This window comes from Cnephaeus nilssonii (assembly GCF_951640355.1).
Source record: "Cnephaeus nilssonii genome assembly, chromosome: 13".
Classification (NCBI taxonomy): domain Eukaryota; kingdom Metazoa; phylum Chordata; class Mammalia; order Chiroptera; family Vespertilionidae; genus Cnephaeus; species Cnephaeus nilssonii.
The window spans coordinates 81,745,768-81,769,483 of NC_137084.1; the positions used below are offsets into that span (position 1 = coordinate 81,745,768).

At 52.9% G+C, this 23,716-nt stretch overlaps 2 protein-coding genes across 2 annotated transcripts in view; both read right to left on the reverse strand.

The window, feature by feature from the left end:
- MPZL3 (myelin protein zero like 3) overlaps positions 1-6,776 on the reverse strand; it is a 30,453-nt gene extending 23,677 nt beyond the window's left edge. Inside the window, exon 1 of the mRNA XM_079787772.1 lies at positions 6,648-6,776. Within this exon, the coding sequence (XP_079643898.1) occupies positions 6,648-6,714 (67 nt within the window). The 5' untranslated portion in view covers positions 6,715-6,776. The remainder of the gene's footprint in view (positions 1-6,647) is intronic.
- Positions 6,777-9,829: 3,053 nt separating this feature from the next.
- Positions 9,830-23,268, reverse strand: MPZL2 (myelin protein zero like 2). Its single transcript, XM_079787773.1, has 6 exons — positions 22,585-23,268; positions 21,474-21,640; positions 20,773-20,983; positions 16,745-16,892; positions 13,815-13,896; positions 9,830-11,064 (listed from the first exon to the last, which is right to left on the reverse strand). Exons 1-5 carry the CDS (start codon positions 22,640-22,642, stop codon positions 13,833-13,835), a joined length of 648 nt encoding a protein of 215 aa, XP_079643899.1. The 5' UTR covers positions 22,643-23,268; the 3' UTR covers positions 9,830-11,064; positions 13,815-13,832.
- Positions 23,269-23,716: the final 448 nt, after the last annotated feature.

The following is a 23,716-nucleotide window of genomic DNA, read 5'->3' on the forward strand; positions in this document are numbered from 1 at the left end:
CCTTGGCCAGCTCCTCTGTCTGACTTCAAACTGGCTTCTCTCTCACCCTCTGTGTGCCCACAAACCCCTCCCTCTCAGAAGACAATGTCTCCTCTTCTTCAAGAAACGTAAGGCCATGCAAACGGCCCAGCCACCACCGCCCCACATCTGCATCCATCCTCGCTTCCACTCCCCTTTCCTCGGCGACTCAGCTCCTCTGCCAGCCCTGGTCCCCCTCCGAGCCCTGGTCTCCCCTCCGAGCCCTGGTCTCCCTCCGAGCCCTGGTCCCCCTCCGAGCCCTGGTCCCCCTCCGAGCCCTGGTCTCCCCTCTGAGCCCTGGTCTCCCTCCGAGCCCTGGTCCCCCTCCGAGCCCTGGTCTCCCCTCCGAGCCCTGGTCTCCCTCCGAGGCCTGGTCTCCCTCCGAGCCCTGGTCTCCCTCCGAGCCCTGGTCTCCCTCCGAGCCCTGGTCTCCCTCCGAGCCCTGGTCTCCCCTCCGAGCCCTGGTCTCCCCTCCGAGCCCTGGTCTCCCTCCGAGCCCTGGTCTCCCTCCGAGCCCTGGTCCCCCTCCGAGCCCTGGTCCCCCTCCGAGCCCTGGTCCCCCTCCGAGCCCTGGTCTCCCTCCGAGCCCTGGTCTCCCCTCCGAGCCCTGGTCTCCCCTCCGAGCCCTGGTCTCCCTCCGAGCCCTGGTCTCCCTCCGAGCCCTGGTCCCCCTCCGAGCCCTGGTCCCCCTCCGAGCCCTGGTCCCCCTCCGAGCCCTGGTCTCCCCTCCGAGCCCTGCTCCGGCAGGAAGACCCTCTCTAGCGCCTTCAGCCTCCCTTTCAGCAGAGGCTCTCTCCCTCAGCCTCTAAGCACAGAGTCTCTCTCATCTTGAAAAACAAGCGAACCAATAAACAACAAAAACAATAATAATCTCTCCTTGCCCCTGTAGCACCATTCGTTATCAACTACTGCTCTCTCCTTCCTACCAGGTTCTCCGCCTGCCGTCTCCCTTCCCCCATCCCATGACCCCGGAAGCCCACGCGCACTCCCCTCCGCTTCTGGCAGAGGGCATCGCGTCTGACAACCGCCAAACACAGGAACTGAAAACTCTAACGGGCACTTTTCGCTCCCGATTTTACCGGCTCTCGGCAGCAGGGACTACTTGACCTTCTCTACCCAAGGCTCCCAGGACAAATTCTCTCATTCATTCGCTCAACCTTTAACATATATTTATTGAGCATCTGTTTTGTGCCACTTTCTCAGCAAGAAATTAAATGTGAGCAAAATAAATACGCGCCCAGTTTTGGAACTTAAAATACAGAAATTCAACACATTAATCAAATCATAACGACAAACTTCAGTGAGTACTATGAAGAAAAGACAAGAGCGTGGCTGTGGAAATCCCCGTGTGTGGTAGGGAGCAGGGAGTGGCTAATGCAGGCATCCCTGAAAAGGCTACTTTTGAGATGAGTCCTGAAGGGTAATAAAGCAAGAGAGGGAGAGCGTTCCAGGCAGAAGGCACAGCATATGCAAAGGTCCTGTGCCAAGGAGCACGGTCCGTCAGGGAACTGAAATACAGGCAGCATGGCTTAACACAAAGCGGGAGGGGGGGGGAGAGGTAGAGAGAGAAAGGGAGGGAGAGAGAGAGGTGAGACGAGGCTAGGAGGTAGGCAGGAAGCAGATCATGTAGGACCTTAGAAATTGAGTCCTTATTCTTAGAGTAATGGGAAGCCATGGGAAATGGTTGAGTGTGGACTGAGCGATGGCAGACATGACAAGGTCTGCATGTGTAAGATTGCTCCAGGGAAGAAAGGAAAGAGAAGATGACTTAGGAGGCCGCTGCAATAGTCCATGAGGAATCCGGGAGCTGGAACTACGCTGGTGGCAGTGGGCATGGAGGGGGCAGGGCAGATGGCACTTTCGAGGTAAAATCAGCCAGAACTGGTGACAGATCCGACGTGGATGCTAGAGAGAGAGGTGTCGGACGCTCAGGTTACTGACTTGGGGTTGCCATTCACAGACACTCTCAGGGAAGACTAGGACAGTGCCACGCTTGGAAGGAAAGAATACGAGTTTCATTTTGGAGAAGTTCGAGGTGCCTTGGATGTATGTCAGGGATAATGTCAAGCGGGTAGCTGGCTGAGGGCAGGGTCAGCAAACTATGGCTCATGGGCCACGTCAGCCCACAACATCCACAGAAACACACCACACTCTCATGGCCGCGCTGCTCCGGGGCTCCGGTGCTGCTGCAGCAGAGCGGAGCGGTTCCTGCAGGAGACCACAGAGCCTAAGCCATGCATTCTCCGGTCCTTTACAGAAGGTTGCCAACCTTGAATTAGAGCAAAGAATATGGGTTCGAGTTACAACCCAGAATCTCATTAGTCTCCTCCAACCAACTCTCCACACTGATTGTTACACACACACACACACACACACACACACACACTTCCGCGTCTCTGACCGTTTTTATAAAATCTCTTTCTAAGGCTCTTCCTTTCCTGCCCACCCCTTAAATACTGGTGTTCCTTAGAGTTCCACCCTGAGCCCACGTTCTTCATACAACACCGTTCCTGGATAATCCCACCCACTTTTATAGATGCAACAACTGCCAATCGGCTAATGATACCCAACCTGTATCGCTGGCCACACTGGCCTCCAAGTGCCCGCGTGACTGGGTACAGCCCTGAATACGCCCCCGCAGGGTCTCAAATGGAGTGGAATGAACTGTGTTGCGAGGTGGATCCACCCCCTCATCCTTCCTAACAATACAGATCTGCTTCGGATGCCCACCCTCCCCACGCTGCCCCCGGGGGAAATGCCTCCATCAGACAGACAGGGCCCGGGCAGGACACAGAGGCAGAGGCAGCGGAGACCTGGAAACGCGTATGGGCCACTTTTCAAAGGGTCAAGGAAGCCGACGCAGGCACAGCCCTTGGCCACCCAAGCCTGAAGGAAGAAAGGGGGACACGGTGTCACCAGCGTCGGGTGGAGATGGCACTATGCCGCCTACTAGGGGCTGTCGCCACGGAGGGCCTCAGCCACCCGGGCCAGGGCACCCCGGCAAGAAGGGAGCAGGGCAGACGACTTTCACCTCCTGCCAGTGCCACCCAGTGACCAGACCTGCGTGGAAGCCAACGGAAGAGAGCCTGCCTGATGCTCTAACCCAGTGGTCGGCAAACTCATTAGTCACAGAGCCAAATATCAACAGTACGACGATTGACATTTCTTTTGAGAGCCAAATTTTTTAAACTTAAACTTCTTCTAATGCCACTTCTTCAAAATAGACGTGCCCAGGCCGTGGTGTTTTGTGGAAGAGCCACACTCAAGGGGCCAAAGAGCCGCATGTGGCTCGCGAGCCGCAGTTTGCCAACCACGGCTCTAAAGGGTCAGCCTTCCGGGGAGGAGAGAGCAGAACGGAGAAGTGAATGGATCAGGTGAGAGAGGAGCAAATGAGGTATAACTAGCAGCTGACCCTACCTCCAGCCTGGGAGGTGGGGGCAGGACCCAGATCAATTAAAACCATCACTACATCCAGAGGTGTGCTGGTAAACAGCTAGAAGAAAAAAAAATTCAAGCCCGGCCAGCATGGCTCAGTGGTTGAGTGTTGACCTATGAACCAGGAGGTCCCAGTTCGATTCCCAGTCAGATACATGCCCGGGTTGCAGGCTAGATCCCCAGTGAGGGGTGTGCAAGAGGCAGCCAATTAATGATACTCTCTCATCACTGATGTTTCTATCTCTCTCCCTTTCCCTTCCTTTCTGAAATTCATAAAAAATAGTTTAAAAAGAAAAAAAAATCAAATATGTAGGGTTTGACAATTTCTGTGAGAAAATATTCCCACCATGGCTAATTCCAAGCTACAAAGGTGAAATCTCGAAGGCTGTTAGGATGAAATGTGCATCCCCGGCTCCGAGAGCCCGTGGGAGCTGACCCAGGGCACCGCCCTGCTGACCACAGAGATGTCTGGCCAGCCTGTGTGCTTTGAGCTAACCCAGTAAAGGTTGGTTTCAGAAAATTTGCTTGGAGAGTTATTTAATGCTTTCATGTCTTGTATATGTTCCTCTGTATGTCTGGAGTTTTCCTCACTCCCTATCTCTAAGTAACTTCCATGCTTTTTTAAGATTTAATTTTGTCCTGGCCAGGTACCTCAGTTGGTTAGAGCGTTGTCCCCATACATCGAGGTTGCAGGTTCAATCCCCAGTCAGGGAACATACAAAAATCAACCAATGAATGCATAAATACATGGAACAAAGAACTGATGACTCCCTTCCTCTCTCTCTAAAATCAATAAATTTTTTTTAAAAATTTTAATCTGGGAAGAAAGCAGGGAAATCACAGTTAAACATAAGTAATTTTAGACATGGAAGAACTTTTTTAAATGACCAAACTCCCAATTTTGTACACCCAGTTTTCCAAAATATACATTGTCGGCCTTTGATTCATAAAACGGCCCGCTTAAATGAAAAAGAGAGAGTGTAAGAACCTTAGGTGCCTACGGTTTATAGCACTCAGACAACTGATACAGTGGGACTGCGTTATAACTTAGGGAGAATTCAAACACGCTAATGAATAATGGGTCCTATCTTCGAAGAGTAAAGACAAATAAACATGGTATGAAACATGGTATCACATAGCAGATTCAAAGGATTGTTTTTAAAGGCTGAACCTTGAAAACACGCTCATTGAAAGAAGCCAGTCACACACACACACACACTCACAAATCCACATATTATAGGATTTCGTGGCTCTGAAATGTCCAGAAAGGGAAACCCACCGCAATAGAAAGCAGACTGACGTATGCCAGGAGCGGGGGGAAGGGAGGGAAGGGGAGTGGCTGTTCATGGATAGGGGATTTCTCTTCGGGGTGATGAAAATGATGCCAAAATGATTGTACAACTCTGTGAATATACCAAAAGCCACCAAATTGTACACTTTAAATGGACAAATTGTATGGCATGTGAATTGTATCTCAAAAAGAACTTATTTATAACCCAGCTGGCATGGCTCAGTGGTTGAGCGTTGACCTATGGATCAGGAGGTCACGGTTCGATTCCCGGTCAGGGCACATGCCCGGGTTGTGGGCTCGATCCCCAGTGTGGGCTATGCAGGTGGCAGCCGGTCAGTGATTCTCTCTCATCATTGGTGTTTCTCTCTCTCTCCCTCTCCCTTCCTCTCTGAAATCAATAGAAATATTAATTTTTAAAAAACAACTTATATTTAAAAGCAAAAGATAAATCAATTCATAAAGTACACAGATCATAAAATCAACTTCTAATGTTTGAATTATTTGGCCTGCCAGATTTGATGCAGGCTAGATGTGAAATGACATCAAGTTTAAGAAACCACCCACCACTTCTCCTTTTTTTTTATCTCAGTGTGACAATATGTGAACGTTTCTGTGGGGAGGGGTCTGGGATATGAGGAGTGACATGAGGTATAACTAGCAGCTAAGTATTCTATTGCAAAATAATTTAGCTGAAAAACTGGTCACTTGTAATGACAGCGTCAGCGGGAGGGACCGGGTGTGCTGGCAGCAGGAATATTACTCACCAAGCGAATGAAAACTCCCCGCATGTAGCAGCTAAGGTCCCCTTCAGGAGGTCCCCCTACCCCCGGGAATGTCACCATGGGAACAGTCCTGCCAGCTCTCCTAACAGGATTTCCCAGAAAGATACACACATACATGCTTTCAAAAATCCAACCAATAACTGCAACTGAAAATTAGGCAATTAAGCTGGGTTGAAATTTCTGCAATTTGGGAACTGCATGAAAGCAAAACTTACCCAAATTTTAAGAATATGTCACAGTGTGGATTCTGTACTTCTGATATCAGTTAATACTATACATTAAGCTTCTAACAGAATCCATGTGCCTTTCTTGTATTTAAAAAATGTGCTATTAAAATGCTAAAGTCTTTTCCTCAACAAAATGCGCCTCTGTTACAGAGCCAAATCACAGCACATCTTTCCTGTAGCTAATACACGCTTTGTGTCCTGGGCTCCGATAATCACCTCCCAAAAAATAAATTACCAAGTCCTGTTTTTCTTCCCCAACACCCTGGGACAATCTCCCGAACGCTAGGACTGCCCCTGCCTAACCCGAACACAGCCCGCAGCCCCGCAGCCTCGCCGATCCCCCCGAGCCGCCGAGCCCCGCACCAGACGGCGGGGTGCCCTAACCGGGCCCACGGTCCCCTCGCGCCTCCCGAACCCTCGCGGCCCGGCCGGCGGTCAGTCCCGGGCTCCCCAAAGTGCGGACCAGCCGAGGGGGTGGTGATCGCAGGGGGCGAGCATCCTCCCCACGTCCCGCTTCCTTCCTGCCCCGGGACCCCCGCGGAACCCGACCCGCGCCCGCCCCCAGCTCCGCGCGCTCACCCCGGAGGAGCAGGACGCCCCCCGCGCCCCCTCCCCGTACGCCCACCCCACCTCCAACCCCCCCCCACCCTCCACCCCCGCTCACCCCGGAGGAGCAGGACGCCCCCCGCCCCCCGCCCCCCGCCCCCCACCCCGCGCTCACCCCGGAGGAGCAGGACGCCCCCCGCCCCCGCCCCCCCCGTTCACCCCGGAGGAGCAGGACGCCCCCCGCCCCCCGCCCCCCACCCCGCGCTCACCCCGGAGGAGCAGGACGCCCCCCGCCCCGCGCTCACCCCGGAGGAGCAGGACGCCCCCCGCCCCCCGCCCCCCGCTCACCCCGGAGGAGCAGGACGCCCAGCAGCGCGAGCGGGGCGCGGCCCCCTGCGGCTCCCGGCGGCTGCATCCCGGCGGCTCCGGCCCGCGCCGCGCACCTTGTTTACCTCCCGGGACGGGACGGCGCAGGTGACACCGGAAGTGGCGTCGCCGCAGGTGGCGGCGGAAACGCTTAAGATGGCGATTCCGAGCGGCTCGGGGAGGGCTCTCCCGGACCGCACCCGCACGTGTGCGTGCCCCCCAGGCTGCTGTGGCTTCTCTTTGCCTGAAATGGGGGGGGGGGGGAGGCGGGGGGGCTGCGGACTGGGAGAAACTTGCTCCTTGGTGGTGGGTCCTGCGGTCAGACCGTCTTCTCCGCCGGTTCTGGGCCCTTTCCCCCTCTGACCGCCCAGAACAGGCGTCTGTGACCTTAGTTCACAGGGTCACAGGGTCACAGGGTCACAGGTCGGCCAGCCAAGACCTGCTGTTGGGCCTTGGAGGTGCGCGTGTGCCCCCGTTCCTTTAGCGGCGCGTTAGGCCATCCGGGTCGGCACCGGCGGGAACTGTGTGTTCAGTGCTGTTGGCAGTGGCAATGACAACCATTACAGCACAGAGCAGAGGGGACCGGGCGGACACTGGTCCCTCTTACTTGGGCCAGGGAGAAAGTGATGTTTCCACGGAGCTGCCATGAAAGGAAGAGATGGCCTCACGTTCTGATGAAGAAGAAACGGACCGGTGCCTGCTTTCACCACCAGCCAACCTGGAATCTCGGGATATTGAATGAAAGCAGAGGGGAGCCAAACTCTGTTCGGCATTTGGGGTCTTTTCATAACTTTCCATTTTTCAACTCTCATTCCTCTACTTAGAGTCTACTAGATGTGCAGACTGGTGTTTTCACCTTTAAGAAGGTAATGAAAGGGTCCCAAATGGAATAGATGATGCTCTGCCCTTGAAAGTATAGGAAACAGGCCTCTGTGACCCATCTCCAGCATAGTCAACTTCCAGTGCAGAAAACTACCAGCATGTGGCCAGTTGGTTACTGAATTTTCGGGGGGGGGGGGGGGATGGAGGCAGGGCAAAGGATGTAGGGAGGAGGGGAAAGGGTATAAGCACAAAGAACTGTGTGCACATCCTGGCCGGTTTGGCTCAATGGATAGAGCGTCAGCCTACGGACTGAAGGGTCCCAGGTTCGATTCCGGTCAAGGGCATGTACTTTGGTTGCGGGCACATCTGATGTTTCTAACTCTCTATCCCTCTCCCTTCCTCTCTGAAATCAATAAAGATATATTTAAAAAGAAGAAGAAGAACTGTGTGCATGACCAGCAGCACATTTCCAGGAAGATCCGCCCTCCACAACTAGACAAGGGGAGGTGGAGGCAACTAGAAAAGGCCTCAGCCCATTTTTAAAATAATCCAGTAGGAGGCAATAAGACCTAGGCAAGGTTGGGGAAACTGTTAACCCCATAGTACTCAGCCAATGAGCAGCCAGGGGAGGGACTCTCCCGGACGAGGGATAAACTGCCTGGGATCCACGCTCCCGGTGTGCCTGCTCAACCAGACACCCGATCTTGCAAGACCGCATTAAAAGTCTCATTTTTTGCCATACTCTGTCTCCAAGTCTGTTATTTGAATTCAGACAGGTGAGCATTTCTCACAAAAGAATCCCCAAACTAAGTAGCTTGTTGTGCCGGATTCTGAGTTTTCCATGGCAATGTGAAAATTCTGTGAAACTCCTTATCAGTTTATTTCTCCAGTAGACATTAATTCTACCCATTATTAACTTCCAGGCTGCCAGTAAGAAAATTTTCAGTGAAGATGAAAGACATATCCATCTGTTTTCTGTTACCTGCTATTTAAAATTTAGATGTGTATATAAAGCCAATTGTACAACTGATAAATCTTTATTGCTAAAGGTTATTTACATAAATGTTCAAGGCAGAAGAAAATTATAAATCACAGAATTTCTGTTTAGGAAGAAGACAATGAATAACTGGGTATTTGGCCAAGACACAGCTACAAGTTTTGCTGGAAACACATCCCTGAGTTTGTAACTACTCTTTCATTATACTGTGGGACATCATCCGGGCCATCTGTTTGAAGAAACATCCAGTGTTTATATTTTAAAAGGGTGAATTATGGAGAAAAATAGAAAATGTGAATTAAAAATAATATAAACTCAATCTAATTTTTAGTTTCAAAACTGGGTATTAAAACTTTGTGTAATGAGCAAAACAAGACAGGTATGGAATGAATTTGTGAACCAAGGTTTGTATGTAAATTACACCCATTTTTTTAAGAACTCTTGGGGGAAAACATATCAAAGTTCAGTGTTAGGCATGAGCAGAGCGAGGGCGAAGGGCCAGGTACAGAAAGCTCCAGATGCCCAGCCAGGGGCTAAGCTGGGGAACAAGAGCCTCGCCCCAGGGTCACCTCTCCGCCCCTAGCACAGCCCTGGTCCTGCGTTTGACCCCAGATCTTCCATAGCCTGGTGAGGCCGTTTAGACCCCCTGACCTTTCCTCCCTAGAGATAGCATCGAGGCCTCAGTTGCATTTCAGCTCCAGGCCCAGAAAAGCAGCGGAACCAGACAAGTGGCACGGTGGCTGCCTCAGGTCCAGCTATACTGACCAATGACCCCTGGCCCTGGTGCCGACCAATCAGCGGAGACCAGACCCTGAAAGAGCTCACCTGGAAAGCTGATGAGTATTCTATTAAGGCCCTCCCCTGAGGCCGCCCCTCAGATTCCCACCTGCAGGAGAGAGAAACATGCTCAGAGCAAAGGGCCCAGTGGGCACTCTCCCTCCAAGGAGCACACCCCGCCATTCCCTCACAGGCACGTGTCCCCTCATGAGACTTGCCACCAGGGGAGCATGGGCAGTGCCAGCTGGTCCCGGGTCACCCCCTGAGCTCTGACTTCCCGGTGAGCCAGAGCAGCCCAGCCTGGGCTCTCCCGTGCTGCTGCTCTGCCGTCCTTGCTCCACTGTCCCGAGTCCATGTTCGCTGCCGTCATGGGCCCCGTGGGCCCCGCACCCTTAGGCTCAGTGCTGTGCCGCCCTTCCCTTTGGATTGACAGTCTGTCCATCCAAACCTCCAGCCCCTTTCCTTAACGAAATTCCATTTTTCTTTATTCACCGTCTGAGATGGCTGTTTAGCCTGCCTGCCCACCACCGCATTTAACCTTTCATTCAGTATCTTTAAACACAGATCATCTGTTTGAAAATTCCAGTTTATTAAAAGAAATAACATCTTTAGCCCCGTCAGTGAAAACTGAACATATCATTTTGTAAAGATTTGGGGGAGGCCTAAACTTTTAGATGTTTTCTGTCTTTTGAATAAAGGCTGCTATAGCTTAACTTTGGAAATAAACCAGAAAACTAGACACTTTTTAAAAAGCTCTCTTCTTTTCATAGCTCACTTATAATGTTTCTTTTATCTGCTAGTATAAGAGAGAAAAAAGTAAAGTTGATTTCAGTCTGTCAGTTTTGGCATTTCTTTGCCCCACACCAAATTCTGCCCCAAAACAAGTGAATTTTAAAAAAAGAAAGAAAGAAGCAGGTAATCTCTTCCAGTTCTCAGAGCTATGTGTACCACTGAACAAAATTACCACCATTTAGGGATGGTTTTTTTCACCAGCTCTAAATTTTTAAAGTCATGAAATACCATTTCAGAATTCTTCTATTTAACTGCTTGATGATCCCCGGCTACAAATGGAGGAGCACAGACTTGGCTCTGTTGTTACAGATCCCAGAGGCGGGAGGGGGCAGGAGACGCGGCCATTCACTGCTCAGGAAAGACCTGCGCTGCTGAATGTTTTCCACCAACAGGAAAAGGGTGGGAGCAGTGCACCCAGAGGGTGGCATCTGTCCACCTGTCAGCACTAAGGAAACCTTCCCTTAGCGACTCTGTGATTTAGACTTGCTCTCCGGTAACCTTTTGATCAGTTGACAAAAATAAGGGGGAAAACCACCATCTAGGGACGTTGAAAGAAAGGTCATACAATAAGACGTGTCCCAGATTACAGCGGAGCCAGGAAAAGCACCCTGCCCGGCCACCGTGGAAACACGGGGCTCTCCGTGCACAGAAGCAGGGGCGGACTCGCTCCCCGCACTGGGAGGGAGGAGGAGAGGGTGCTGCTCCCGACGGGACGGGTGTGGAGGAAACGCCGGTAGAGGTGCCCGCAGCCGTCACTCCCGGGCCTGCCCCGCCCGGACCTGCTGCAGGGCCCCGGCCCCTGAAATGCCTGGCTCTCACCGGAGGGCGCAGCACGGCTCCCACAGAGGAAGTGCTCCGTGCGGGTGCTGGGGCGGGTCCGGGAAGGCCGGGGCGGGTGGTTGTCCGGGGGTCAGGTGCAGAGCTGGGCGGAAAAGGTCACCCCGACCAGAGCCAGCGGAAGCGTCGTCCACTTCAGCTCCCCCGGGTCTTGCTCTGGGGCTCCTCCGCCTCCTGAAACACAAACGTGTCGGTGGGCGACGCCCCGGGAAGGGGGCGCGGGGAACCCCGCCGTGGCCCGCAGCGAGCCCGCGGCTCTGGGAGCCTCCACGCAACCGACGGTCACGTGGGAAAATGACACCCTGTCCATCCTAAACGCTTCTAACCGAGCTTTGCTTATAATTAACAGGTTGTTTTGTTGTTATCAATTCACTGTTACTTTTAACAAATCCTCGTGAGTAGGCCACAGGCTGGAAACAACACTGTGATTTCTCGGACACCAATAAGTATTACACATCTGCAGCCACAGCCATCTTCCAGTCCGAGAGGCGCTGCTGGTCACAGCGGGGGCGGCAGCCCGGGCACCTTCACCGGCGGCGCGGGCCGCGGGGCGGAGCCGCTCCCCCGGCCCCCGGAGCCGCTCCCCCGGCCCCCGGAGCCGCTCCCCCGGCCCCCGGAGCCGCTCCCCCGGCCCCCCCCGGAGCCGCTCCCCCGGCCCCCCCCCCCCCCGGAGCGGCTCCCCCGGCCCCGGAGCAGCTCCCCCGGCCCCCCCCCCGGAGCCGCTCCCCCGGCCCCCCCCGGAGCCGCTCCCCCGGCCCCCCCCCCCGGAGCGGCCCCCCCGGAGCAGCTCCCCCGGCCCCCCCGGAGCCGCTCCCCCCGGCCCCCCCCGGAGCCGCTCCCCCGGCCCCCCCCCCCGGAGCGGCCCCCCCGGAGCAGCTCCCACGGCCCCCCCCCGGAGCAGCTCCCCCGGCCCCGGAGCAGCTCCCCCGGCCCCCCCCCCGGAGCCGCTCCCCCGGCCCCCCCGGAGCAGCTCCCCCGGCCCCCGGAGCAGCTCCCCCGGCCCCCCCAGGAGCAGCTCCCCCGGCCCCCCCCGGAGCCGCTCCCCCGCCCCCCCCCCCCGGAGCAGCTCCCCCGGCCCCCGGAGCCGCTCCCCCCGGCCCCGGAGCAGCTCCCACGGCCCCCCCCCCCCCGGAGCGGCCCCCCCGGAGCCGCTCCCCCGGCCCCCCCCCGGAGCAGCTCCCCCGGCCCCCGGAGCCGCTCCCCCGGCCCCGGAGCAGCTCCCACGGCCCCGCCCGCCCGCGGTGCATCGCACGCATTCACTAGGCCCACAGGCACACACTTAGTTACAGTGCTACCAATAGAAACCTGCGAAGTTACACTTTTTCTACATAATTCCAATTACACAAGTGCCTACATAAGTAAAAACAGGAAAACTATCTGATTTGTCCATTTCTTAGCATACGCATTCGGAAAACCTGCGTTCTTATGGAAGGGACTTTGGGCTTTAGCGGACACCCCCTCCCCGAATTAGTCTGTTACATCGAGGGTTTGCGGTACATACATATTGATAGACCTGTTGCCCATTGTGAATGAAAATATTCTTAAATGTATTTATTCTCCCCTAATTTAACTTTTAAAAGACGTTTCCTGACCCTTATTCTCAGTCAGTGTTCTTAATTCATGGCCGCTGCCCCCTGTGGACACTTGGTGATCTATACTCACTCACACACACATTTCTCCTCTCCCTCCCTCCCTCCTTCTCTTCCTTTAATTGTAAGCAAAATCAGACAAACAGAAAAGTAGATAAGACAGGCATTCACCCATCACCTAATCTTAAAGCATTTTGCCTTACCTAAATTTTATTTTGGCTGACATTTTTTCCCTGACAAATATTCCGATTTTTAGAATAGGAACATTTTCCTATATAACCACAACACCCTTATTATACCTAATAAAAATTAATAATTTCCTAATATCCATATTCAAATATTTCATATTCAAGACTCCAATTGTCCCCCAAATCTTTTTACAACTAGTCTGTTCAAACTAGCGCCATCCAGTCCGGGGTCCACACTTCGCACTTGACTGTTAGCTCCTTACATTTCTTTGAATATAAAAGAGCCCCATCTTTTTCCATGACCCACATGTTGGAGAAGCTGCTTGATTTTAAAAAGAAAATAGCCTTTGGCAAATCTCTCTGATACCAAATTTGTCTTTCTGGGTTTATGATAGAATTGTTTCTCTCCGAAGTCTGTTTTATAGGTCCTGAAGGTACTTTCACTGGAGTCTCAGGCTATAAAAATGTGACTCTTTTTACAAATAATAATAGTGGACCTACTTCAGAGAATAGAAGAAATTCTGATCATATAAAAAAATAAATCATCCTATGTTTTATGCCTGATAAACCTGAAAACTAGAAAAACAAAATCACACACTATTAAAACTGGATTCATGGTCCCAATAACTACATGAGAGGAATTGAATAGTTGTGTCGAAACGTCGGGCCTATCTTTTTTAAAGCAATATTTATTAGGCCCTGGCTGGTAGCTCAGTTGGTTAGAGCGTCATCCCGACCCCAAGGTTTCAGGTTCATCCCCGGTCAGAACACATTCAAGGGTCAACCAATGAGGCATAAATAAGTAGGACACACACCGATGTCTGTCTATCTCTCTCTCTCTCTCTCTCTCTCTCTCAAACCAATCAATAAAAATATTTTTGTTTACATGTTGAACGTTAATTTATTATTCTTAAATAAAAAATTCTCAAATCTTAGAATTCTCTCAGCTTTAACAGCCTAGCTTCCTAAGACTTTGCACAAATCACATTCAAAGGAGAAGCCATCCATAACAGACTTTTACCTCCCTGACCCAGCCCCTCTCCTTTCATATAGGAAACACTTAACAGTCATATCATCTGGGAGACCCACGTTCGAGATGAGTGGACAAGAGAGCTGAGGAAAGAAAGGAACCCATCCGTGACCTCACCGCTGAGGCTGAGGAACGTTAGTCTGTGTCTTCCAGGTAAACAGCGACCTTCTTCTCTTGGTTGAGTCTTTCTTCTTCTTTTCTGTAAGAAAGAAGCAGAAACCAATGTCAAGCCAACAAGACCAGAGCAAGGGAGGCGAATCCTACACAGCTTCAGGCAAGGCACTCCTCCCCACATTGGGGAGAATTAATGCACCTGGATAGAGAGCCCAGCTTCCAGAGGCCAGGGCACCGGGCCGTCTAGCCTCTCACACTCAGAGCCTCCCATGGCCCTAGGCATCTGAACTCAGACACTTTCCGCAATATGTGTACAAGGAAATCATATAATTAGGGAACTCCAGGGATTTAAAGCAGACACCTTAGTTTACTATTAGTGTCTTACCTCTAATTCTATTCCTTATTCAAAATAGAAAAAGTCTGAGGGGAGGTAAAGTATATGATTGTCTAGCCACTACATTGTACACCTGAAACCAATACAAAATAATATTGAAAGTAAATTGTAACTGAAAAATTTTAAGAAGACAGAAAAAGTTTTGTGTTGACCTAGAAGTCATCTTTATTCATTATATTCAGTTTAAACCAGAACCTAAGAGGTGAGTTCATTAGGCTCCTTAAAATCAATTCTATTTATTTCAGTAAATATTTCTCGAGGAAAAGAAGCAAATGGTGCTGGGAGTACCAAAAAACTGCAACCTGCGCAAAGGAATGAATTTGGACTCCAACTTCACGCCATCTACAAAAATTAACTCAAAATTAATCAAAGGCCTAAATGTAAGAACTAAAACTTAGAAGAAAACATAAGCACAAATCTTCATCATGTTGGGATAAGCAATGGTATCTTAGATACAACACCAATAACATAAGCAACAACAGAAAAAAATAGATAAATTGGACTTCATCAAAATTTTAAACTTTTGTGCTTCAAAAGACACTATTAAGAAAGTGAAAAGACAACCCACAGAATGAGAGAAAATCATTGCAAATCATACATCTAATAAAGCACTTTTAGATATTCCAAAATATATATAAGAGCTCTTACAGCTCAACAATAAAAAGACAACCCAATTTTTAAATAGGCAAAACATTTGAATAGATATATCTCCAAAAAGATATACAAATGGCCCAATAAATACATGGAAAGATGTTCAGCATCACTAGTCCTTAGGAAAATACAAATCAAAACCTCAATGTGTCCTGACCAGGTAGCTCAGTTAGTTAGAGCATCTTCCCTATACACCAAGGTTGGTAGTTCAATCCCCAGTCAGGACACATACAAGAAGCAACCAATGAATGCATAAATAAGTGGAACAACAAATCTTTCTCTCTTCTTCTTCCTCTCTCAGTCAAATCAATAAGTAAAAAATTTTAAAAACCACCTCAATGAGAAGCCACGTGACATCCACTATGGCTATAATCAAAAGGACAAACAATAGTAAGTGTTGTCAGTGATGCCAACAAACTGGGATCCTCACACATTGCTGGTGGGGACGGAACCTGGTGCAGCTGTTTTGGAAAATGGTCTGGGAATACCTGGAAAAGGTAAACATAGAGTTACCAAGAATGTGAGCAGTTTCACTCCTAGGTATAGACCCAGAAGAATGGAAACATATGTCTAGGCGGGAGTGGCCGGGAAAGGTCACTGGGGGAAACAGGAGACATATGTAGTACTTTCAACAATAAAGAATTTAAATTTTTTTTAAAAGAAAACATATGTCTATACACAAATTTATAGACATATGCTCATAGCAGCATTAGTCATAGTAGCCAAAAAGTAGAGAAAATCTAAATGTCCATCAATTAAATGGATAAACAAAATGTGATATATACATACAGTGGAATGAAGTGCTACTACATGCTATAACATGGATGAACTTTGTTAACACCATAATAAGTCAAAGAATCCAGACACAAAGGCCACATGTTGTATGATTCTATTTATAGGAAATGTCCAGAGCAGGCCAATCCACAGAGACAGAGAGCAGAGTAGGCAGGGGCCGGTGAGAGGGGGACGTAGGGAGTGACAGCAAGAGGGTATGGAGTTTCTTTGGGGATGATGAATATGTTCTGGATTAGTGGTGACTATGGAATATTAAAAGGGTGAATTTTATAGTGTGTAAATTTTATCTCAGTAAAAAATATTTATTGAGCACCTAATAGCAGCATGGCTGACTTCCCTAGGTACTGATTCATAGTGACCCTGCTGACTGCGTAGTGGTTCTTAGAAATGCATGCTGTACATTAAATGTAAGGAGTATTCTTTTTTTTCTTTCTCTTTTTTTTTCTGTTTTGATTAATCCTCACCCAAGGATATTTTTTTCATTGATTTTTTAGAGAGAGTGGAAGGGAGGGAGGATGGGAGGGGAAGAGAGAGAAAAAACAACAACATGGATCTAAGAGAGACACATCAACTAGTTGCCTCCCACAAGTGCCCCGACCAGGGCCAGGGATTGAACCTGCAACCCAGGTACATGCTCTTGACCGGGAATTGAACCCTGGACCCTTAGGTGCACAGGGTATACTGTAACCACTGAGCACACTGGCCATGACAGGAGTGTTCTAAAAAAGCTTTATCTAACAGATTTTAGTTTCTTATATGTTATTATATTAGTTTCAGGTGCACACCCCGGTGATAAGACATTACATAACTTACTAAGTGATCTCCCCGATAAACTTCATACCCATCTGATGAAACAGATTTCAATATCAAATCCTCCATCATGAAGAAAGGCCATCATGAAGTCTGTAAAACTAAGAGTCCTTTTGTAAAGTCACTAGTCTCACCCCATTGTGCTCATCCTGTGACTCTGAGCCCTTTCCTCTAAGATTTACTCAAAGGACAGAGCACCTGCTCCACAGTGACCTGCCTCCCTGTAAGTGCCAGGCACCACCCTAAACGAGAGCGAGGAGAGGGCCCCGCTGCCCAGCCTTACGGTGTGATCTCCACCACTTTGTGGGCCCTCTCGGCCCACCGCCGTTTGCGGAAATGCTGGAACAGGACCACCCCGATCACTATGATGACCATCAGGGCGCAGGCGGAGCCAATGGCCAGGGCCAGGAAGTAGATCTCGGAGAAGCGCACTGGGGAGAGAAAAAACGGTCCAGTGAGGGTTCTCTAGCAGAGGAGGATTGTGATGTCAGTTATAGATACAATAGCGATGCACTTTTTTAAATATTTTTTATTGATTTCAGAGAGGAAGGGAGAGGGAGAGAGAGATAGAAACATCAATGATGAGAGACTCATTGACTGGCTGCCTCCTGCATGACCCCTACTGGGGATCAAGCCCACAACCTGGGCATGTGCCCTTGACCAGAATCAAACCATGACCTCCTGGTTCAGAGGTCAACGCTCACCCACTGAGCCAGGCCGCAGGAGAGTGCCCGGCATTTGTTCTAGCAGATCCTGCAGGTGACAGATGCACGCTAGCCTTGGGAGCGCCACTGGGCCGGTTGAGTAAGATTATTGCTGACCTAGTCACATCGAGGGCCCAAACCTTCCCCCTCAGTCCCTCTGCCATTCAGTCAGTCATTTATTCAGATGTATGAAGGGCCTACCATGTTCCAGGCACTGATGGAAACACCAAGCCAAAAACAGACATCACCTTCAAGGAACTCACGCCCCTGGGAAGACAGGTGAGTAAAGCAGTGACTACAGTCGTGCATCTTTAACAACAGGGACGCCTTCTGAGAACGGCCTCGGTAGGCAATGCTGTCACTGTGCAGACATCCTAGAGAGCCTTACACACCGGGTGGCAGAGCCTGCTGCACACCGCGGCTGTCTGGTGCAGCCCACTGCTCCCAGGCTACGGCCCTGGCTGGCACGTTACTGTCTGAAATCCATAGGCAGTTGTAACACGGTGGTATTTGTGCATATAAACATATCTACACATAGAAAAGGTACGATAAAAATCTATACTAATAAAAGGGTAATATGCTAATTAGACCGGGAGATCTTCTGGATGTCCTTCCAGACAAAGCCATGGTGGCGGGGCTGAGGCAGAGGCGGTTAGGGGAGAGCAGGCCGGCAGGGGGGGGGGGTGTTGGGGGCGAGCAGGCAGGCAGGCAGAGTGGTTAGGGGCAATCAGGCAGGCAGGCAGGTGAGTGGTTAGGAGCCAGCGGTCCCGGACTGTGAAAGGGATGTCCAACTGCCTGTTTAGCCCTATCTCTGTGGGATCAGGCCTAAACCAGCAGTCAGACATCCCCCAAGGGGTCCCAGATTGGAAAGGGTGCAGGCCAGGCTGAGGGACACCCCACCCCCATGCACGAATTTTGTGCACCTGGCCTCTAGTATGGTATAAAAGCCCGGCCAGCATGGCTCCGTGGTTGAACATCAACCTATGAACCAGGAGGTCACGGCTAGATTTTGTCTGGGTTGCAGGCTCTGATCCCCAGTAGGAGATCGAGCGTGTAGAAGGCAGATGATCAATGATTCACTCTCATCATTGATGTCTCTATCTCTCTCTCCCTCTCCCTTCCTCTCTGAAATCAATAAAAATATTTTTTAAAAAATAAAAAATGTTTTAAAAGAATAGTTTATTGATTTTTAGAGAGAGAGGAGGGAGAGGGAAAACTTCGATTGGAGAGTGCAGCATCAAGCGGCTGCCTCCTGCACGCCCACCACCAGGGGTCAAGCCTGCAACCTGGGGATTTGGGAATCACACCGTGGCCCTTTGATGCATGGGACCACACCCAGGCACCCAGCCACACCCGCCAGGCCCATGTTTTCCACCTCTGTAAGGAGCTTATTGGGGTCTGCAAAGGCTCCTGCTACAGCTTCCCTGTGGCTTTTCCTGGGGGTCTTATTCTTGCCCTGCAGTTTCCGTCCTTTGCCTCCTCTGCAGCCGTGCCCGCTGTGCCAATCCAGCCACTCCCCGTCCGTCCATCCCTCGGGAGCCACGGCCAGGAGCTCCTCGGGTCGGCCTCACACTGAGGCTCAAGTCGTTCCCCATCGCACCTCATCCTTGCTCTTTGCAACCTCTGTGCTGTGATGTGAAATGGCCACAGCATCACCGGGGGATGGGAACTTTGCGGCTCTGTTGTCATTGTGTGGCCGCCACTGCACATGTGGTCCATTGTGACCGAAGCATCGTCATGTGGCACAGGACTGACAGTCGAGTGGGTGAAGGATGCCCGAGGGAGCCCTAAACCAGGGCCCAAACCAGGCTTGCGTTTGTGACGTCTGGGTCTCGGTCGTTCTTTTCAGTCCTCACTGGGGATATTTTCCCATTGATTTTTAGAGAGGGAAAGCAGAAGGAAATATCAATGGGAGGGAAACACATCGATCCCAGGCCAGGGAGGAGCCTGCAGCCGAGGTACGTGCCCTTGACCGGAACCGAACCTGGGACCATTTGGTCCACAGCCCGACGCTGCATCCACTGAGCCACACCGGCTAGGGCTTGATTTCTGATTTAAAACTCAATAAACCCGCAGAACCAGGAAGGACAGTAGAGATGTCTAGCTCGGGGGTTCCCAGCCTGGAGTCCACGGCATACTGTGTGTGTACATTCTCTGTGGGACGCAGGGCCGTGGCTTTCGATAGATCTCAGAGCAGTGACCCGTATGTTTAAGAACCATGTGTCTTGCCTAATCTGTTCGGTTTGCAGATGAAGAAGCTGAGGTCTAAAGATAGGGTATTACTTCTCTCAGCACTCAGACTGCTTCTCCAGCCCCCAGCTCTGTCCTCTCGGGGCCGGGGGTCGCTGCTGGGGAGGGAGGAGGAGATCGCACCACTTTACACCGTTTGGAGCGCACAGCAGGGAGAGCTCCGTTAAATGCCAGCTCTGCTCACTGGCTGTGCGATTGGGGTGATTAACTTCCTGAGTGTCCGTTTCCGCGATGTATAAAACAGAGACAACAATATCCATTTCTTGAGTTCTTACTAAAAATAAAATTGTTCATTTAAGTGGTTCCAGGCTGTGCCTCCACGTAATAAACACTCAGTCTACGGTAACTACTATAGTTTTCAGCACAATCAGAGTTTGGGGGTTTTACATTTGTTACCTCGTTTATCCTCGCCATAACCCTCGCTATATTGCTCTCACTTTCCCGGAGGGAAAAGATGCGTCTACAGCTGCAGTGCCGTGGTCTTTGCGGTCGCCCTGCACCGCTGGCGGCTGGCTACCTGGGACGCAGACCATGTAGCCAACACCTTTGTTGGGAGCATCATTCTGGAGCCAAAGATGCCCCGCCCACCAGCTACGTGATTTGGACAGGTGCCTTCACCTCTGTGAGCTCAGTGTCCCCGTTAGGAAAATGGGGGGGTGGGGGGGACTCTAAGAACACAACGAACTGATGTGATATGTGAAGATTAAATGAGATACACGAAGCCCCCGACACCGCTCCGTAAAGGAGAGCCCCTGGTTGGCGTCTGCGGCGAGGGGGGCTGTGAGGACCAGGAGGCAGCGCCGGCAGGGGCCAAGCAGGCACTCGCTGCGCCTCCTGGAAGGAGTGGCTGGAGGAACAGACCATGGTGACCCTTTACCAGAGTTGCTCCCTCTCCCTCCCAGTCTCATGCATTTCCTAGCACATTCCTTGGATCCCCTTGCTTTCCTTTCTGTTTCTCCCACAAGCAAAGCCTTTGTCTTTCACCCCAGGATTCCTCACCTCCCTCCATAGCGTCCAGATTAAAAGGGCTCATCCTTCCCTCTACACTTCCAGCCATCACAAAAGATGGCCCCTCTCTTTTCTTTTCTTTTAATTATTTTTATTGATTTCAGAGAGAGGAAGGGAGAGGGAGAGATAGAAATATCATTGATGAGACAGAATCATTGATCAGCTGCCTCCTACATGCCCCACACTGGGGATTGAGCCAGCAACCCGGGCCTGTGCCCTTGACCGGAATCCAACTTGGGACCCTTCAGTCCGCAGGCCGACGCTCTACCCATTGAGCCACACCGGCTGGGGCTGCCCTCCCTTTTCTACAAGCTCCCGGCTTCCCCAGACCCTTCCCCGCGGCACCTACCAGTCTGCACCACACTGAGCCGGATCTCCCCGACGAGCCCGTCCACGTCGGGCGGGTTCTTCACCTGGCAGGTGTACGTCCCGTTGTCGTCGAACCGCAGCTTCCAGAGCATGATGGAGGCGTCGTACCGCTCCGGGTTCCCGTCCCAGACCACCCGGTCCTTGAACCGGCCGCTCATGGGTTTGAAGGGGTCCACGTGGTAGTAGAAAACCTGGGAAGGAGAATGGCAACGGTCTTCCTCAGGGCAGGGGCTGCGGGAGCAGAAGAGACCCGCCAGCCTCGCGGCCCCGCGGCAGGAGCTCCTGGCTCTCCCTGCCCGCGGCCTCCGTCCCAAGAACTGCTTCCCACCCCCACCCTGTGCTCGTTGCTAAAAAACGAATGACTACATAACCAGCCCTAGCCAGTTTGGCTCAATGGGTAGAGCATCGGCCTGCAGACCGAAGGGTCCCGGGTTTGATTCCCCGTCAGGGCACATGCCCGGGTTGCGGGCTCTATCTCCAGTGGGGGTGTGCAGGAGGCAGCCGATCACTGATTCTCTCTCATTATTGATGCTTCTATCTCTCTCTCCCTCTCCCTCTCTGAAATCAATAAAAATATATTTAAAAATAAAAGAATACACAGACACAGGACGGGCCAGGAGAAACAGACCGGCGTGTTTTCCCAACGCAGGGTCCCTGAGAAAACGACGCGCATCTGCTTACAAACTGCTCCGAGCCCCCATCCTGCGGGCGGAAATTCCAGGTCACGGTCAGAGCGTCGCCCACGGGGGCGAAGCTGGAGAAAGTGCACTTGAGCCGCACGTCTGTGCCGTTCACAGCCTCCAGCACCCGGGACGTGTAAATCTCCACGGCGGCTGCAGGCCCGAGAGCTGCGACAGGACAGGGAGGAAGGAGGGTGAACAGGGCCCGAGCACGGAGAGCTGCCTGCACCGAGGTCCCCGGGAGCGGAGGCAGCGCTGAGAGGCCGCCCCAGCCTCTCCCCCGGATCTGCGCCGCCTGCCTGCCGGGCCGGCCCTCCCCTCGCCCCGCGAACAACTCGACGCCCCGCCTGAGCCTCCCGGCGCCCTCACTCTCCCCCGGCCTGACACCCACTTCAAGCTGCTGGGAGAGACTACAACCATCCCAAGTCGGAAGGAAAGCGGAAACCTAGAAGTCTGAACAGATCCGAGCATGCATTGGCCGAGGGTTCGAGCGCAGGGGCATGCGCTGTGTGGGACGGTCCTTGAGCCGGGAGTTGTCCAGAGGGGCCCTTGCTATGTCTTCTGCAGAAATCAAGTTCAAGGCCAGCCGGTTCATGCCCGCCTGGACCCCTGACGCTTCACACTCGCGGCCTTCCCCCGCATGGTACCCACGCTTAGGACGCGGCGGGGGGGTGGGGGGGGGCCTCTCCGTAGCCGGGCGGCTGCCCCAGGGCTGCGGCGGCCCAGACCCGCAGACCCGACCCCGCCGAGATCTGAGATCCGCCCCAGCCCCGCCTGCCCGGAGGTGAAGCAGCGCAGGAAAATGGCTGGTAACCCGAGATTTGAAAACCCTCTCTGTGCCCGAGCCGCTGGCAGCCGAAACACACCTAAACCTGTTTGTCCAAAAGCAGTTCCTCCCAAGTGCCCACCGCCTTGGGTTTCAGTCAAGTCCACCCCCAACTGCTGCCCCTGCGGCTCAGGCTCCAGAGGAAACTCTGCTCCTTCCTAGACAACTCGCTCACTTCACGGGGTGGGCGGCGAGGGGGTGCTGAGGGACCCCCCCCAAAAAACACACACACACACACTCACACTCACACACACACACACACACACACACACTCCCCGGCCCTTACCTGTGAGCTGTATGCCCAGGAGGAGCAGCGCAGCGCGCGGGAGGCCCCGGCCGTACATGAGGAAGCCCGGCCCTGGCCCCCAGGCCAGACGGGCGGACGGCGGGCGGCAGCCCCCTGCCAGGGCCACCCCGGAGCGGGCCCTGCGTTGTGCGGAGCGAGGCAGCCCCTCACCTGTGGGAACCCGAGCGCCCGCGCCTGTGACTCATCCCTGCTCCGCGGGTGCACTTTGCTGGAATGAAAGGTGGGGCCTCCGCTCCCAGCGCCTCCCCCCCTCCCTCCTCCCTCCGCCCTCTCCCCTGAGCGAGTCTGCACGGAGCCCCACAGCCGCAGCCAGCCTCGCTCTCCTCTCCGGCTCGGCTCCTCGGGCGCTGGCCTCTGGGTGCCCTCGGAAGCGGCCGGGAGGTGGTGCCCGGCTGCCTGTCCCAGGCTGCCTTGGTGTGGCCCTTGCACACGCTTTGCACAAGCAGCTGCGGGCTCGCTGGGAAGTGAGTGTCGAAACTGACTCGCAGGGATTGGCCTTCCCGAAGCACCTCCCTGCTCAGCGCCCTGTGGGCAAAGTCCTTCGTGCACCCGCAGCCTGAGGCCCAGGTGTCCCTGAGAGCTCTGAACCTTGGCTGCCCCTAGCTTCCCTGAGACCCACCTGGCACAAACCGGCCCAACCGACCTTCACGTTTGCTTTGCAGCATTTAAAGACAAGCGGGGTGGGGGGGGGGGGCATCCCTGCTCTATCGCATCTCCGCGATCCCCCCCGCGGTGTTCCCGTTCCCCGGCCAAGAGCCCAGAGGAGGGAAATGTTTTACCCAAATTGCACAGCCAATAGGTAGCAAACCTGGAACTGTTGGGCGTCTTAAACCTGGTGCTCTTTTTACAAAATCAGTCTGTGTGAGCAACCAACCGAGGACTCTCCGGGAAAGCCGGCACCATCGGTCTCTGCCTCGGGCCTCACAGTTCCCGCCGCTTTTAGGGCAGCTGCGGTGGGAGAAAGCTCAGGCGGAGACTCCGATGCGCCAAGGCCTCCCTGTCCAGAAAGAGGCCCTGGCAGCAGCGGAGAGGGGGGCAGAGCAGGGTTCCCTGCAGCGAAGGCGTGGGCTCCGCTTGCCCAGGGGTCTCCCCAGCGCAGACCAATCGCCCT

Excerpts from the sequence above, each read along its gene's own strand:
- MPZL2 (XM_079787773.1), bottom strand. The coding sequence starts at position 22,642 with ATGTACGGCCGGGGCCTCCCGCGCGCTGCGCTGCTCCTCCTGGGCATA. Across the intron at positions 21,641-22,584 it reads CCTGGGCATACAGCTCACAG|CTCTCGGGCCTGCAGCCGCC; the intron begins GTAAGGGCCGGG and ends GTCCTGTCGCAG. Across the intron at positions 16,893-20,772 it reads GCTCAGTGTGGTGCAGACTG|TGCGCTTCTCCGAGATCTAC; the intron begins GTAGGTGCCGCG and ends TTCTCTCCCCAG.